Here is a 19,345-nt window from a genome sequence, read left to right on the forward strand (position 1 = left end):
CGAATCTCATCCTATGAATCCAAACGTGTATAGGATGTTTATACAGTAAATACACAGAATCACTGCTTGGGTGACTGTCCCCCACATATCTCGAGAACCGTCAAATTGATAGACTTCAAACGTTCCCAATGCCTAGCCTAGTTTTTATTTTCTTATATAAAATCACAACATCAAGTATATTGCACTGGGCAATAAATAGTAAGGAATCAATGTACTGAGATGGGGTTATGTGATTTTCTCAGGGACTCTTCCACACATTGCCGTGGGCGGGAACTGAACCACGGACCTTTGATTTCCCTGGCAGTTTCTCTACCCATTCTGCTATGATTTATGCTAAATCATACCATTGGAATGCAAGAGTGCAATGAAAATGGACTATGAATATGGGTGTAGTGAAGTAGGCACAGCTGATAGCTTCAATGCTAGAATAGATTGCTCATGAGCCCATGTGGTATTTCCGTGGCTTTCAAACTTTTTTTCCACCACCAGGGAAGCACATTTTTTGTAAGGATTCTTTTTCCCCTTTTGTCCCAATCCAAACTGTGGGCTATGGTAGAAACCCATTTGACATAGAATTTTAACTTATTTTTTTAGTGTTTAAACACGTTATTTATTTATTTAAAGTTTGACATATCTTACATTCCAAAGAGCAGGGAATGCTAGAGGGTATGCGTGTGAAATCGCCACTTTAGTAATTATTACGTTAAAAAGATGATCGACATAATTGAATTTATAGTGCCTTATCTTTGAGTGCATGCATATTGAACTTCTCATTCTGTATTTTACATAAAAGGGGATGTGCGTAAAATCTGTAACAAATGCATGTATTTTTATATCATTGGTGCTTGATGCTGCTGCACTGGAACTGACACATATCATTGGTGCTTGATGCTGCTGCACTGGAACTGACACATATCATTGGTGCTTGGTGCTGCTGCACTGGAACTGACACTTGCCTTTACACCGACATGTTTGTCTGATATCTGCTGTTAAATTATGTCTCACCTGCATGTGAGACAATACGCACAAGGGACTATGTTTCGATGTTTAATGCTACAGTATATTGCTATTGTTTTTTTAATTATTATTTTACTCTAAGTAAAGTAACTGAAGTAAAGTAAGTGAAGTATCTGACCTGTTTTCCTTGTTTTATATTTTTATCTCTTCCATTATTCTTTAAAACTGCAAATGATGGGTGCTCGTATGACAAATAACTTCAACATTTACTCCTTTTAACCTTGATGTGACAATGTTGAAGTTCAGTTGAGTTGGAACGTACTCTTGGTTTGGTGATTTCAAGATCATGTTTGTTCCTGAGTTCCTGAGGGGAGTTCAGTGAGTGAAGTAGGGAATGTACTAGCATGCAGTGGTAGTGAATGTACAGTTGGAGGCCATCGATATTGTCCTTTTCTTTTTGCTGAGGTTTGCGTGATCTGCGCAAAAGCACAGTTAACCCATTTTGGGCGGGAACCCCTTTTGGTGTTTTAAACATTATGTTATAATTTAGCTATTGAAAAATAGCAGATCTACAAGCTCATAGCGCGCCACCGAGTGGCGCGCTATGGATTTTTTAAAATTTTGAGGTCAGGCCTAAATGGGTCAAATGATAAGGGACAATATCGGTGGCACCCAACTGTACTAGCATGCAGTGACTCTGTGTGTGTCCAGTCTGAAACACTGAAGCACAAGCTCATGCTGCTGCTGCAGCGCCTACACTCAAGTCATGGCATGTAACAAAGCCTTAACGAATATGGTTGGCATGCACTACATGCCAACAAGCATGAGCTATTCCGTACTGGTACAGTAAGTTATATTTTCCTCAATTCTGCTCCAAAAAACTGTTAAAAAAAAGTAATTATTAACATAAAAAATGTGGCCAATGTTTTGACAGGAATAACATACAAATATAGTACAGTAGTGATTTCTCCAGCGTTAATAGTTCTAATTTTATCCAGCTATACAAATCCTACAGACCTGACTACTTTGCCAATACTAAACAGTGCTGGAGAGCCTCTGAGAGACGGAGTCACAGATGTGCGGGCCTGCGTGTCTTTCCTCAGTCTAATCACCGTGCTAGGGCTGGGGGCTCGTGTTTCCTCTCCCTCATCGGCTTAAGCCCAATGTATACTTTGCCGCGTGACGCTGCTGCATGCCAAAGAATACGATCTACAAGCTCACAATGCATCGCATTGGGACGCACTGTGAGCTTGCACACTGGCTGTTTTTGGCGCGCAACACCATAAGGATAAGATAAGATATTTAGAGAGAGAGAAAGACTGAGAGAATAGCGAAAGTGAAGGAGAAGGAGAGAGTGAGGCGCAAAGACATCGAGGGCACGAGAAAGAGAGAAAGAGGGAGAGAGACAGGGAGAGAAAAAGAGAGAGGGAGAGAAAAAGAGAGAGAGAGAGAGAGAGAGAGAGAGAGAGAGAGAGAGAGAGAGAGAAATAACAAGACAAAAAGAGACAGATCAGGGTCTAGAGTCAGTGGCTCAGCCCTGCCATGTCCCGGCATGAGTTTATTTTTAATAATAATTCTACAAGAGCTGGGGCCTAAAACTACTATTTGTACAAATTATAACTAAGTGGTTTGGCCTGGGGGCAATCCACTACTCGCCACTAAGGAGTGATTATGGCCTCAGCGAAAATATACTGTCAGTGATAATTGCTCTGTATGCAAGAGGATCTTCTGTCTACCAGGTCTCCCTGACATACTGAGCCATGTTCACTGCATGTGGACACAACAAAACCCTGAGTGTATACACAAAGACAAGTGTCACATATGTATACAGTGTATGGTGGGAGTCGTGGGACGTCTCTGACAATGTTCCTGTGTGTGGCGGTATGGCATGTGAATGGCATGTCTGATGTGTTTGGTCACAGTGTGTGTGTGTGTGTGTGTGTGTGTGTGTGTGTGTGTGTGTGTGTGTGCACGCGCGACACTGTGCGTGTGCGTGCGTGCGTGCGTGCGTGCGTGCGTGCGTGCGTGCGTGCGTGCGTGCATGCGTGCGTGCGTGCGTGTGCGTGCATGTGTGCATGTGTCTGTGTGTGTGTGTGTGTGTGTGTGGAGTGGTGGTTGCAGTGGGGGAGAGGCACAGTAGCAGGATAGATGGGTGCTGTTGAGCATCCACTGCTAGCTGGCGGCCTCCCTCCTCCTCAGACTGTCAGAGATTGGGCCCTGGGGCCGGCCCTCACGCTCTCCTGGAGCGCTCACTCACACACCTCGCAGCAGATCCATTTTATATCCACTATAAAGCTGTCGACTCACCATAAACAGAGCAGAGTGGCCAGCACTTTCTCCTGGGGCCTGCACTGTCTCAATGTCCTGTCACAGGGCCAGACACATGCAGGCCTGCATGGGGATTGGGATCACGACTACCGTTTCTTTCAACTTGGTCCTTATCTATGGCAAACAAAGTCTTTTTCTACACAAGGCTATAGGCAAGTGTCTGGGGTGTTGACACAGAGCAGAAGCAAGTCGTAAATCTCATTAATCTGAGCATTGCAAATATTAAAAGGGATAATGAACCAAGTTATCTTCTTTCATAATGCCCCTGGGTGGTAATTAGAGTAACATTAACAAGTCATACTTGTGTTATTAGTCCTCACAAAGTGCCCATGACAGCACAGTGGTTAAAGGGATTTTTCAACAAATGTTCAGGCCACACTGTCCTCACACCTACAGTATACGTTCCACCGCCGATCTGACCGTTATGCCCACATATGAAGATGCCTGTATCTGTCAGTGATTGTCGCGAGTGCCGAATGGCCTTCGCGCTTGAGTAAGGACGCTCTGTGATTGGCGAGTGCACTTGTGCAAGGACGCGCTGTGATTGGCTAGTCGTACAAATGTGATTTGTGACAGTCCTAAGCCTCCACTACACTACTGGTGACATTAACCCAACGTTTATTCTCCCTTCATCCATTTCCACAGAAGCACGTTGTGTATTGTATGCTATAAGCACACACTTTATTCCACCATTTTCTACACTGTGTTTTAGACATACTGTACAATTATGGCAATACTATTGACTCTACAATATTTACATTGCAATTAATTTATAGCACACCCCTTATTCTACCACTGCCTACATTGTGTTGTTGACATACTGACTTTACTATATTTACTTTGAGATTATTTTGTATTAGAAACAAAGAAAACAACAGTTGGAAGAGGCAGGGACGGATTAACCTTGGGCCGATCATCTCCGCTCTGCCTGCACGCTATACCTCCATCGGGCAAACACACTGCTCGGGTTTTAAGGCACGTGTGGGTAAAGAAAGCAGCACCTACAGATATTTTATCATGTAGTATTTTATAGTCTGTAACCTAACGTACAGTATGTGCATGTATTTGCAATAATAGTGCATTCTTCACACCAACAGTTCGCTGCTTGCACCATATCAGTGAGTGACACAAACCTTCTAATAGTCCGGCAGCCAACAGGCTTCTTTTGTTTAAAGTGGGGCATTTGGTATAGTCTTTTTTATTGGTCTAAAATATTGTCTATGTACATTCATTCATGAATCCACTTGCTGACCGGCTGTTAGTTTTTTTTTATTAACATCCTATGGCAGGAAAACATTTCAAAAATGTCACACTTTCCTTATGCGTTAAGTAGTGACTGTGACATGTCAAACTAGGGGGTTTTCATGATTCTGAATCTATTCCAAGCATTAGTTTTGCACAAAAAAACACTCCTTGGGCTAAAAACGGACATAGATGTCATGACAAATGTGATGAGGTCAGCACATTTTGAGCAAGTGGCTATGGATGTTTTTAGCCCAAGGAGTGTATTTGCATACACGTATAGAAGCGTTATGGTCAGGACAGAAGTCATCAGTTGTATCATCAGCATTATTTTATTAATCAAAACTGTGAGTGAAACAAAGATTATGGCCATTATACTGTGACTATAATATGTGTGTGTTATTTAGTCTTAAGACAAGAGCACATCACACTCATAGTTTCTGTCTTGACTTGTTCTCGTTTGCTCCCAATGTGTACACTGTTCCAATACTCCTACAGTAACTCTGGGCCTGTCCTTCAGCAGGAAACCAGGTCACTGCCAAACGTAAAGTTTGGTCATTGTGACCGAAATTGAGAAATATAAGATAAGATTTTACACAAATAAATGTCAAATGGCCAAAATGTGAAGCATTGAAAAACTTGGGATAGAGGTTCTTTCTTGACTGGAAGTGTGTGCGCAAAGCTTCACGCTGATCAGCACAGTGGTGATAGGGGACAAGTCCTGCATTATAAGCAGCAGTGAGTGCACATGTACAGAGCAACACAGATGGATCTGTCGACCCGGTTTCTGGTTGGAAAGAAACGTCACCTTCACCATGGGTACAACATCATCCACCACTCTTGTCAACACCGCCATAAACTCGTTGACATTATTTCCAGAGCTGAAATATTCCTGCTCCCTGATGAACATGCAGGCGCCCAGACAGCGACAGAGAACACCCACCGCTGCTCACTTCCCACCCACGACCATGGCCAATGACCACTCACCATAGCACCCATGAAATATTATGTGAGTAAAGTGCCTTCGACACAAAAAACGTTATTTATATAGCTACAGTAAGCAAGTGGTATAGTAATAATTCTGATGGCACTTTATTATAGAGTTATATCCGTATGCCCGTCAGCCCGTCTACACCTAATTGCCGATCCAATCCAATACCATGAAATGTATGTTGTGAAACAACATTTGTTTTATTTGAATGCTTCAGTTCATTTTGCACTACTGTTTTACTATTTATTCCTAGCTTGGAATCATTACTCTGTATCGATGCAAGTTGCAGGTATCAGAATTGGTGGAAATATGGGAATATCTCTACTTTACACAATGCAAGGGACAACTACACGAGGAGGATTGATGTAAGAGGAAACCACATGTATCTCTAAAGTGCCTTTTGTTGTACTACAACTGTCTGCTGCCAGTGACATCAACATCCTACTGTACCTTTCATTGCGATAGATGGTTCTGAAGCAGTCTCCCAAGCCCTTATAGCTATGGGGGTCACCGGTTCCTCGCTGGATCTGGAACCTGAAACAAAACATACAAAAATGGGATTGATGAGAGGCATTCCTAATATATTCGCAATAATACCTCCCCCCAACCACTGTGCTGTGTTATACCAGTACCATGTGCGGTGGACAAGCCAGGTTAAGAAAAGCACTATACTCTTGCATTATGGTGCTAAATAATAATTGTTATTTAGCACAAATTACAATGAACAAATGCGCGCAAATGCGGGGCTTCATCTCCCTTTTTTCATCATAGCAAAACACTTTTTTGATTAGACAGACAAAACAAAGGGAACCAAAATATGCACGACAGTGCGTGCACGCACACGACACAAAGGAGTTCAGCACCACGGACAGCGACCAGGTCATTTTGGAACCCACTTCAAATAATGAGAAATACCGTAAATTATCAATAGATAGAATGTTTTCCAAAAAGCAGTGGCACATCAGCTCAAGTTAAGTACAATAACAAATTCTATTGCAGCCAAGTACTACTCACCACTATTTATCTATTACATGTGATGGGCCTGCCCGACATGCTAGGGGGAGTGGCCAACACAGGCCTAATATAAAATAAAGTTCAATGTGGCTGGCCTGACGATGTCACATATAACTTCCTTCATCCTCTCTCTCCCTCTCTTCTCTTGTATGCGTCTCTGTCTCTCTCTCACTGATCGAGCTCTGGACTGACGATTTGCTCTGACGTCGGGTTATGTCCATATTTGGGCATGATCCGCCGGTCCGGACTTGTCGTAAATGGGCTAAACATGCAATAATACAACTGGTAGGCTACTTTATCGTGAAGTTGATTTGAATGCATCATCATAATGAGCTAATTTCCCCCTCACATTCCCTCCTCTTCTGCCTTTCATCCCCTGTTCCCCTGAGCTGAAACGAGAGGCTCCTACCACCACCACCACCACCACCACCACCGTCCACCACCACCACCACCACCACCAGCAGCAGCAGCACAGAGGAAAACTCAAACATTTACTTAACCCACCCGATCCAATTAGCTGCCCAACTCCCCGGGACGAGGCCTTTTGCAGCGAGCGTTTCTGCTGCTAACACGCTAGTAAGTCCATTGTAACAGCTCTTCAGTTACGTGTAAATGTTTAATATGATGGAGCCAGTCGAGGGGCTTTTTTTGGGTTGCAGCAAAAAAAAAGCACTGGTACCTCCCCAATAAAGTCTCCTGGAGCTGTGTGTAAATCTTTTACATGAGAGAACTGTTGGGCGGGGTGGTGTGGTGGTGGAGGATCTGAAAGAATGGTCCAGAAATTAAGGGCTGGCGATATTGATACTCGGAGATGATGAGAGGAAACCATATAGCCAGTAAGAAATAACAGCACAGAACATAACAGTCTGATGTTAAGTTAATTCACCTCCGACTATTTCAGTAACATAGAAGCAGCACAAATGAAAGCATTGGGCCAATACATTTCATATTGACGGCTATGGCACAAGAGAGGCGCAAACAGAGACATGCTGGGGAAAGATTCTCTCCTCATATGGCTCCTACTGCCAGGGTCACAAGGTCAGCAGTAAGTCGTCCAGGCGGGTGCCTGATGGGGCCATAAAGAAGGCCCCAGGTTCCAGCAGAGGGTTTGGAGCGGGGGTGTGGGTTTTAGTGGGGTGGGGGGAGCGGGGGTGTGGGTTTTAGTGGGGTGAGCGGCCTTTCATATCGCTAACAGATTAACATCTTAGAGGGGTGCTCCCCCTCAGAACCCCCGATTTGGTGGATTCCCAAATAGCTTGTAACCCGTGCCTGAAAACCAGTTAAAACAGCATAATAAATGGATGTGCGACACCGTGTTAAAAGAAGAGAAAAAGAGAAGAAGGAACTTGAGGATAGAAGCATGAAAGAGATGAGGTGATGGGGGTTGGGGTGCACAGACCCGGAAGATTTAAGACCAGTGGGGCTTGTAAACAAATTCAAATCGGGCTTAATTAAAGGCACATGTCTCCCAGGGTCAAGGATGGAAGGGGTCCTCTGTCCCCATGCAGGATCCATACTTTGTCTCTCTGCCCTCTGCTCTATCTGACCCAACCCAAACCGGCACTGAGAGAGCAAGAGAGAGGAAACGAGGGAGAAAGCGGGGTTGGCAGAGACTGTGGTCCAGGTTTCAGACTGACTCCACTCCTGACCCTGGGGTCACCTCATTTCCTCATGGCCCTCTACTACCCTGCCATAAAAGCTGGACCAAACGTCAAAGCCCAGGGAGAGGAAGATAATGGGGTGGACTAGAGGAGCTACTGGGCAGCGGGGAAAGCCTCCGGCCCCCAGGTGGGGAAGTTTCTAATGCCTTTCACAACAGCGGAACAGTGGAAACAACACATCGGTGATAGCAGGGAGATGTGTTAATGAAGACTCCGTCAGTACTGGGTGAAACTCCTTCTTTAAAAAGGCAGACAAGCCCATGGTACTGTAGGAAGCTACTAAAGGTCACCTTTAGGGATGTCCCGACTCCCGATACACTTTTTTCATTTCCGGATCCCGATACCACAATATCTGTGTTAGCCGATACCGAATACAGATACCAGTGTTGTGATCTACTGCTATCTACTGTAGCTATATAACTCCAAAGCAAACTCCACATGCTCCAACATTTTATTTCCTTGCCATAGTGTCAACACCTTACCCCTGTGTCGGATCGGTGGTTAAATTGGCATATTCGCCGATACCGATATGACCCGATATGACAAATAAGGGCCGATACCGATACTTTTGCCGATACCGATATAGTATTGGGACATCTCTAGTCACCTTTCACAACTACTAATGTTGAAGACAACGCATGCTAAGCACGGTAAGATGTATAGGGAAGTTGTGTGCAGAATCTGAGTAAATGTCCCGTTTTAAAAGGACTTATAGACATGGAACTACATTAATAAGGCCCAAATGGACAGAGGGATGTATATAGCCTTGGCCGTTTGGCCTTGGGAGCCAGCCCATCCTGATTGTAAACTCAGTAGACAGAGGAACAGAAGAAAGCCCTGGGGCCTCTTTAAAACACGTCGCTAGCATCTCCTTCACTTTTGGGTCTCAACAACGGAGATATACTCCGAGGTGATGAGATCTGTGAGTTCATTGAAAGCCCTGTACCTCAACCTCAACCCCCCAACCCCAGTCCTGCCGGCCCTGCTTTACAGGTCCCTGAGCTGGCCAGGTGAGGGTGATCGCAAGGACAGGTTGGTGCTTCTGTGAGTGAGACGAGCACTCTGGGGTAAATGATCCTCAAACCCTCCACCACCTGACCTCCACTCCCTATAAAAGTGCAACTTTCAGGCATCCACAAAGGAGGCAAAAAGGTAAATTAGGGCGGAGTGGCGGGCTTTCTTTGTATTTTTTTATGGACCGGAGCGCGGTGTTCGAGGGCCAGGCGAAGCCACTGGTCTAGGGTCGTGTCCGCTCCTAGACCCTGGTGGTAATAGGGCTTGGGCCGGGACCGACAAGGCGGGCTGTCACCCAGGAGAGGACGAGCTGTTGAGGTGAAGCTCAATAATGATGGTGTTAAACAGACGCCTATGGGAAGGGGGGGAAGGTTATTGGATTGATCAAAAGACAGAGGCTTGATGGGTCTGCTTTTAAAGGGGCAGGTCGTGCTTTTAAAGGGGGTCTTTTAAAAAATTACCTTGTTAAATGAGAAGGTATTCCCTCCACACCACTCCTATGTCAGGGAGAGAGCGCAATGTCTCATTTCTTTGAGAGCCAGCACTTTGACTACCAGAGGACTAAAAGTATCAAATACAGTCTTATATATTGTAGCTATATTAAGAATAAAAGTTACATATTAAAACAATGATGTCATCTACAAAGTGTTATTATTTGTAGTTATCCATTATCATGTAAGACTTTAATTGACATGGTAAAACTATAATGATTTGGTGCCATTAATGTGTTCATTTATTAATGAGAATTTGGGCTGATTGCTGTAGATTGTAAGCCTCGATCTGCTTACACCTTCCTGCGTGGAACGGCAAGCGGTTTGATGGAACAAAAAAAGGAGAGGCAACCCCCCTCTTTTAAAACTAAAACTAAAAAACAATATAGCAATGAAATGAAAAATGAAACTGAATGAGCCAGAGGGGAGGGGACCAATGTTTGAAACACTTTCTCATAATAGATCTTAGCTGCATAAGACAATCCAGAAGGCAGCATTAAAAGGAAATCTATTTTTTACAGCCAGACAGTTAATTTTAATGAGCGGGATCATAAAGATGGTAAAAGTCCATTGCATCGGTACATGAGGTTAAAAGCATTTTCCAACCTAAATGATCCAACATGGCAAATGCAGCCATCCAATCCAGTCTCGCCTTCAGCCGACCAATGGCTGTCCGGTTCAAACAAAATGGTTCCCCTTCCGTCCAATGGCTGCTAGCTTCAACATATCACTGAATAACAGCACTGAGCTATTGAGTGTGTAAGCAGTACAAGGCACCAATATACAGTATGTATGAGCAAAATGTGAGCAAAATGAGCCCAATGAATACATTTAATGTATTCATTTCCTTTTACAAATAATCATAACTTTGGTCTCTATTCACAGTTCACACAATGAATCTCCTGATACTATGTCAGCCAAAGTATTACTGCATGATTAACACAGGAGGGACATTTAATTAATTTATTTATTTCTCTCTCTCTCTCTCTTTTTTCCCTAAGCCAATAAGGCTGCTGCTCTGACGAAAAGTCAGTCTAATCAGCACAATTGATAATATTTGGAACATGATTCATCCGTTCTCAAATCTTCTATTAATGGCTAGGTGTGCTGTCATGCTCATTTCAGCACGTCTGGAGAGCCTATTTCAACCAATTGCTTGGTCAGAAGAACTACCTGTAGTAATATAAATATTTCATTCCACTTTTGACTTTTTGACCTCCACCAGCGTATGAATAGGTCTGGGTTGCTATAGGCGACAGCAAACCGGAAGTGAAAAGGTCAGCCTCTGTCCGCCTCCATGTACATACAGTAGATTTTTTCAAATGCATTTATCTCGGATTCTGTTCCCAGATTGCTTTTTTAATAAAAAACGGCTTTATTCACTGCCCATAACTAAAGAGTGCGCTGATCGCGGTTACAAATGAAAAAAATCGGGTGAATTAAAATAAGATCACGGGACACGTAGAATTGGCGGAATAATTCATTAATTAAAGAATTAACTAGAAAAGTTAAATCAGATGAGAAGTGAACATGTTACCTTCAGCAAACTGTCAGTAAAGAAGGTGCGGAAGGGACTTTGAGTGTGGCAGTCGGAGGCCAGTAAAAACAGACCTTTGGAGGGAGAAATACAAAGATAAAAAAGATGCGGTACGGGTTTGGGGAGGGGAGGGTAGAGGGGAAGTGATAAACTTTTGGCGCTTGTGACACGGCAGGCTGCTGGGGCTTGGTCTGGGCCAGGGCAGCTTGGGTTTCAGCCAGCACTGCAGGCCTGCTAGAACCTGCATGGGACAGGCCGTGTTATGAAGCAGGCCGCGCGGCCAGGGGGGGTACAGCAGTTACATGGCTGTTAAAGGCCTACGACGTCTCTCTGCCATGCCCTCCCGTTCTCTTCTGGTCCTTCTTCTCCTTCTTCTCCTCCTCACACAGATAAAACTGACTGCTCTGGTCCCCTATGGTGATGCTGGGACCAGTTTGCCGGCCCAGATGTCTCCTCATATACTGTGACCTCTCTGACCCAGGATGAGACTGAGCTGCAATACAGCAGCAGAGCAGGAAGAGGTGCGTAAAAATAAAAAAGAAAGGCCAGGGGAGAGCTGGGGCAAGGCAACTTCAAATATGATCAAGTAACAGCAATCATTACTCATTTATGGAATTGAAATGAAAGAAACTGAAGCACATCACACATGAACAGACGTCATTAGCGTCAGCATAATGCGAGAGATGGCTTGGTCTGGACCAGCGAAAGCAGGCATCATTGAAAAGATACGTCATTTTTGTTGAGTGACACGTCGCGCGACACTTTTCCGCCAAGGCATAAATTAGGCTTAACTTGTGCCTTTGATGTAAGGAAATGCCGCAAGGATTGTGGAGGCTCCCCCTGACAGCGGGGAGCAGGTAACCCTTGGCCATAACACACACTGGCCGCTCCAGACAAGAAGACATCTGCCCTGCGTGTTTCCAACAGAGAAACCTGAGAGTCTATATTACAACACTGAACTGTCTTGTCCTGTCCACCCCCTGCGTCTAGAAGGCCAAGCCCCCTGAGAAAAAGTAATACATTATAGGAGGAGGGGAATGTGCAGGATGTTGGAAGATGTCTCCACAAAGCATCTGCACGGAGGCTATAGTGGACGGACACAAATACGTTTTCATCAATCCTCTTACTGCTTCTTTAAAATGGGCCATTTCAGCTCACTGGGATGTTTTTTTCCCCTCCTCCATTTAAACACGGGTAACTTGATGCATTCGGGCTATGACACCTACCTGGACCGGACCTATTTAATACCAGGCTGTAACGTGCTGTGGCAGGGAGAACAGCAGGAGTCAGGGAGGCCACTCCTGCACATCCTTGAAAGCTACTAAAAAGCTCATTTGATATGGGAAGACTCCCGGGTTTAGGATACTGTACACACTGCGGCCGGTCCATATACCTCAGAACCTTCTACAATACACTATGCCTCCCAGTTCCTCTGTCCATCTATCAAAGTCTAGCTCCATTTTCCTGTGTAACCTAGTATATTATTGAACAAGTGAAACTTAGTTTTGGCTTAAAACTGTGAAACACAGATTGACAGCATTATTAGTGATGGATATGAATGGGCAAAAGTGTGTTGGTGTGTGTGGGTGTTTGTACATGACACGTGGCAATTTGTGGGAAGCTAATTCAACACTTTCAACTCATTGTGAGCCACACCAGATAAGCGCATCAACCTACGGTCACAATAATAATCATCATCATCATCATTTTCATCATTTTCATATTCTCAAGTCCTCAGCTTGTCTCTGCAGACTGAAGATTATTTTATGTACCTATAATCTTTTATTATGTGATACCTTTTAATCATAGCCTAGCTATATTTTGTCTATTTGGTGTCTTTAGTAGCTATTATGACATTTATCTCTATTAAGTTACTGTATGCCTGGAATCTAGTCGAATAATCCGGGGTATCCTGCTCTGGTCTTGACTCAATTAGACCCAGCCTTGATCTTGGCCCAGACTCAACTCATTTAGTCTTAACTGCATTGCTGCTCGCTCACCACACTGTCAGACTCCGTTACACAGGCTTCCCCATCGCTGTCTGCTCAGTGGAAACCTTGTATGTCCAAAACTGCTGTCCAAAAGCTCTTGATAATACTTTTCATCGGTAGAATATTTATAAAACCCTCAGATGAACTTAACCACTAGCAGTTTCAAAATGTTCCAAAAGTACTGAGTAGTAGGGCATTAATTTAAGGGGGAAACAAAGTATGTTTAAATATGGATTGTTTTTTATGGCTGGCTTTCTGCCCGACAGCGATGATATTTTCCTGGAGTCCACACTGTGAGCCTCTTGCCTATAGTCTCTGTGTGTGTGTGTGTGTGTGTGTGTGTGTGTGTGTGTGTGTGTGTGTGTGTGTGTGTGTGTGTGTGTGTGTGTGTGTGTGTGTGTGTGGGGGGGGGGGGGGGTGTAGTTATGGGGATTAGGAGCTGACATGACGACCTGACAACCACTGACCTGCCTGCTCCTTTACAAGGCCAGATCAGCTATCAGGCTCTGTAAGCTTTGTGCCCTGCTGTTTGAAAGCTGTGTCAGGGATTCCTCCACAAGTGCACCGGGGTTCACCAAACAGTCGGGGGCGAGAGTTAAAACTGGGGAAGAGGGAGAGAGAGGGGCAGGAGAAGAGCCTTCGGGGGCCATCCTTAAAGCACTGCCACCCGTCTGCCCCGACGGGATGGAACAGGATCATCATCTGTCAAAGCCCCAGTCAAAGATCACTTTCCAAGCCTCCCCAAGAAGGACACGCTTTCATGCATGCTGTGGTCATATGGAGGCAGATGGTCGTCATGGCTACCGCTGTGAGAGTAGTGAGGGCCGAATCCCCCAGGTTTTTCCAATCAGCCCCTGAGTCTTGGGACAGGCTGCTGGCAAGGCTTAGTGGTTTACAATGCGTCTGACAGCCATGTCATACAATACAATTCGTGCAATTACACAACGTAACGCAATTGCTCCACTACAAATGTAGAACAGGGATATAAAACTAAACATTACATAATCGCGTGGCAAATAAAAAAGATCGGAAACGGTGATACGAGCTGTAATGACGCATATGTGCGATCGTTATCATTAAATAGTTACGCTTAGAATGCTAAAGGTAGCGTCATTGTTATGAGCAACAAAGTGGCTTCCAAGATGGTGGCTGAATTGCTAATGTTGCCCAGCGCAGAATGCTTAATGGATGAGGAATAAGGAGTAGGTGGAGAAGGAGGCTGTCAGTGCAGAGAGGGAGGAGCTTGAAAGTTGATGAAAGAGTGCATATCTGAGAAGAAAATAGAGAGAGGGTGAGTGAATTTGCAAGGAATAGAGAGAGAAAGAGAGAGCGCGAGAGAGAGAGAGAGAGAGAGAGAGAGAGAGAAGAAAGTGAGGGTGTGGCCGTATCCAGACAGAGAAGACTAGCCTATGTTGGGTTTGTCTCATTAGAGTGTGAGGGAACATGGTGACACCATATGGAACGATGGTGGCAGCGACTGTCTTGTGGCTTGTGCCTGTGGATGGAGGAAGTGAAATGAATGATGGTAAGGATCTTTAGATGAATCGCGTGGGCACGGAAATGTGTGGCTACATGTCGGCGCGATTGTGCGCACATTTATTTGGAAAAAAGTTGAGTCGACTATTTGTGTGTCTGTGAAGGGCTTAGTTTCATGGCGACTGAATGCACACGCATATAAGGGCGGAGCCCTCTGCGTAACTGGATCTGGACGTGCAGGGGGAAATGCGAGGGCTCTGTGGCTGCCTGCTACCTCTCTAATGAGAGAGAGAGGGGAGGGGACATGATCAGAGTCAGATGGAATGCCCCGAGCGCACAGCCCCCCTGCCCAAAGTGCCGCCCCGACACCCTTTGTTACCTCCAAGTGAGCTGAGACCAGCCCATGAACCATGTAACTAGGTGGTTTCCAGGTTAATGAAATGTTGTAACTCCTGGGCCCACTGTCTCTCTCTCTCTCTCTCTCTCTCTCTCTCTCTCTACTCCCTCTCTGCCAGTCTCAGTAACCACCCCCTGCATCCTCACCCCCACATTCCTGCCCTATACCCCATGGAGGTAGGTCAGCGGCAAGGGCAATTAACTGTTTACTTTGTGTGAAATATACTACATTTGGGTTTGAGTTGTTTTGGTTGATGCCCTTATCTGGTGTGGCTCACGATGAGTTGAAAGTGTTGAATTAGCTTCCACAAATTGCCACGTGTCATGTACAAACCTTCTATAGGAAGGATTCCGAAAGACAAAATTACAGTGGCCGGAGTTGTTACGGAGTTCTTACAATACTAGTGTGTATTTCGTTCCCCATGAAGCAAGTTGAAACCTTTGTTTCAATGCGTGATAAATATACCCCAATAACTAAATTCTAAACCATGTATACAGTACAGTATTAATTTTCTCTCATAGGGTCATGTCGTATATTGGAACCACATTTCATTAATTTAACTAATAATGTTAAACTAGACAGACTAAATTGTTTCACATCTAAACTAGTAGGCCTGACCAACAGGACGTGTTTGGACAGACACATGGACACCACTATGTCGTATCTGAACGAACAGAGACACCACTAAACTATAGAGAGAAATGAGCTCTCTAAAACAAACTGTAGACTGTGAAAACCTTGTCAAATTGTCAGATGAAGAAACGCAGGCAGATGAATGAAGGTTTCGGAGTCCAGATTTATTTTCAAAGTACAGAGTACAGCTGATCATGGCCTGAGCCATGCATGTGCCCAGAAGCCGTGAGGCTGCTGTTTTAGAGAGCTCATTTCTCTCTATATCGTTCAGATACGACAGTCACTTTATGTATACTAATAGCAGTACATACCATTGCTGATATATTCTGCTAAGTGACATCTTCATCTTGTACTATATAGTCTGTAATACAGGTAGTCTGCCTTATTTTTTTTATTGAACACGCACATTATGTAGCCTACTGTGTATTTGATATTGTTGTCCTGTTATCTGTCTTTTTCCTCTGTTTATTTCTCTATTGTATATATTATTTATCTATTGTATATTATAACTGCAAATCACTGGCGCTTGTACGGAAAATAACTTCACCCACTAATTTACCGCTGTAAACTTGTGATGTGACAATAAACTTGAAGTTGAAGTGTGTTACACTGCCCTGCTTGGATACCATGATCTCAAAATGTACATGCACAGCATATATTTATGGGAGTTTAGATAGCGATGAAAGAAGTTGTAAGTCATGTTGATGAAAGGTGCGTTGCCCCATAGTCTTTCAGATGCGAGATGGATGTGGTTGTTAATAGAGGTGAGGCACAGAGGTCACGGCATGGCCGGGGAGTAAACACACTGCACCGCGAGGGACACTGAAAAGGCAAAGGCAGAAGACACGTTCCCAATCCTCGGCTGAACAATTAGTTTTGGGTCAAATACAATTACAATGTTAGCATTTAGCAGATGCTCTCAGAGCGATTTACAGAAGTACAAGTTCAACGTAAGTGTCATGAATATTTATCAAACAGGCCAAGTACTCAAGGGATTTGAGTGCTAAAAGAAGTAGGAAGTGACTAGAGAAAAAGTAAACAACACACCTAGCATTATTTAAATAGTCGACGAAGAAAGTGCAAAGTGCAGACAGCAAAAATCTGATTTAGTCTTAGTCTTTTGAATAACACACATAACATAGTTTTAGTCCTATTTAGTAATATGAAATTGTTTAGCCTTAGTCTAGTCTTAGTCGACTAAATAGCAAAAACCATAGTCTTTTAGTCTTAAGGCCCAAACCGCACCAATGCAACTCCTTGCAACTGCGATTGTGGATAATAGTTTCATTTCATGCAACTACTCGCAAACGTTTGGTTGCAAGGAGTTGCATGGCAAATCATTGGTTTGGGCCTTTAGTCTTAGAGTACAAAAAAAAAATCATCACACTCTTTAAGCAGCTGTATCAGGGTGCAGAAAGCTGTGTACGTGTAAATGGACAAGAGTGGTTCCCCATAAACAGCGGGGTCAGGTAGGGCTGTGTTGCCGCTCCAGTACTCTTTAATTGTGAGACTGCCAATCAGCTCAGTGAGGCCCTCAGTGTGTTCGAGGAGACCAAAAAGCTCGGCCTGAAGATAACTGCGATGGACCTGACCCACCACCTTTCCTATTTGATCTGCACCCCTGTCCACTTTGTCCCTACCTTCAAATATCTCGGCTCGACACCGACAGTGTCCAACACGGCGTTGTTGTGCCTCTGTCATCTCTGTACACACACACACACACACACACACACACACACACACACACACACACACACACACACACACACACACACACACACACACACACACACACACACACACACACACACACACACACACACACACACACACACACACACACACACACACACACACACACACATATATTCCTTGGTATTCCCTCATACAGAGTCTTGTTAGTAACATGTACACTCTTGCTGATGTTAAGTACTGCGTACTGCACGCAGCATTCTGGTGTAGCACCCGTCAAGAGACTTCTGCAGGGCTGGCTTCAGGGTCCAGCATTCACTGCCGAATGAAGACTGAATGAGATTCCATGAATGATTCCAAACACCCTCAGGTAAATGTTTAAACTAGGGATGTACCGATGAGACATTTTGGCCGATATCGATATCCGATATAATTAATTGCTGTTATGGCTGATAACTGATATTACCGATGTCGATATGATCTCATTCTGTATTAAGAAAATGTAATAATTTTTGCCATTCTGAAAAAGGCTTATAAACTCTAAAAAATGTTGTTGACTGTTTTGAAAGCTTCCACAGAAAACATTGATATAATTTGCAGCCTTCATCATAACAAAAGCCTTTTTCAGGCTTTTTTATTCTTTTTTTCAACATAATAATTATAAAATAAAATATCTGCTAAAGCCGATATATTATTTTACCGATACCGATTACCGATATATCCTTTTAAGGCCAATATCGGCCGATACCGATGTGTTTGCCGATTAATCTCCCATCACTAGTTTAAACTGTTTAAACTACTACTACTGTATGTTTCAACTATTTTCAGCAAAGGGATGATTATATTTTTGGTAGTGTGAGTACCCCTGGTCTACACTGTACAATCCTTGGTGTTTTAATTTAACAACTAGACCCTTATTGGTCCATTAGGTTCCAACTCTTCTGAGTTCAATTATCACGGAGGTTTTTCCTGTGTACTGAAGCTTCTAATCTTCATCCAGCACTTATAAGTCACCACTGCTCCCTCCAGGCTCCACCTCTCTCTGTGCACTCACACGATAGACCCCTCATTTGGAAAATAAGTAAACATCAACTCCCAGGTTCACATTTTGTCAGGGTTACCTTCCGAAAGAGTGGAAAAAAAGAGAATGCCTTTGATATTGTGCTTGGTGGAAAAAAGTAAATTTACTCCAGTCCCAGTCCAATTTGGACCAGTGGACATTAAAGCAGGAGCCAGGGCTAATAAGAGCCATGCCTAAGAACCCAGAGCTGAGAGCGAGAAGGAGAAAGACAGAGAGAGGGCAAATTAGGGGGGGAGAGAGAGAGAGAGCGCGGTAGAAGAAAGAGAGGGGGTGAGAGAGAGTGAGCCCAGCATGTGTATGTGTGAGAGAGAGAAATATAGAGAGAGGAGAGTGAGGTGTGTCTGGGCCTGATTCTATCAGCCAGTTGACTCCAAGGTTCATGCTAATGGATTTCAGCTCCCTCTCTCAGTGGCCCAATTAGCTAGCTGCTGTGTATGCTTGGTCTATAAACTCATGTGTGTGGATGTTAAACGAGTAAACTTGTGTGTACGCAGACGACGAGACGAGTGACTGCATGTTTATGTGCACATCTGTGTTATGTGTGTCTGTGTAATGTGTGTGTCTGTGTGTGTGTCAGTGTATGTGTGTGTGTGTGTGTGTGTGTGTGTGTGTGTGTGTGTGTGCGCGCGCACGCGCGCGCGTGCGTGCGTGCGTGCGTGCGTGTGTGTGTGTGTGTGTGTGTGCACGCGCGCATGCACGGGTACGTGTCCTTTAGTCGCCAGCAGCCTACTATGGTTCAACAAAGGCCAGTCCAATAAACGTACCACGCTACTGGCCATGACTATGAGTCCCTGTTCAAAAAGATACAACTGTGAAGACTATTCTGTTCCTTCCATTTAT

General features: G+C 44.2%; 1 protein-coding gene across 1 annotated transcript in view; it reads right to left on the bottom strand.

Annotated features, from left to right (window-relative positions):
• slc25a21 (solute carrier family 25 member 21) overlaps positions 1-19,345 on the bottom strand; it is a 119,862-nt gene that overhangs the window by 17,825 nt on the left and 82,692 nt on the right. Inside the window, exon 5 of the mRNA XM_079527730.1 lies at positions 5,969-6,052. Within this exon, the coding sequence (XP_079383856.1) occupies positions 5,969-6,052 (84 nt within the window). The remainder of the gene's footprint in view (positions 1-5,968; positions 6,053-19,345) is intronic.

This window comes from Electrona antarctica (assembly GCF_951216825.1).
Source record: "Electrona antarctica genome assembly, chromosome: 18".
NCBI classification, from domain to species: Eukaryota; Metazoa; Chordata; class Actinopteri; order Myctophiformes; family Myctophidae; genus Electrona; species Electrona antarctica.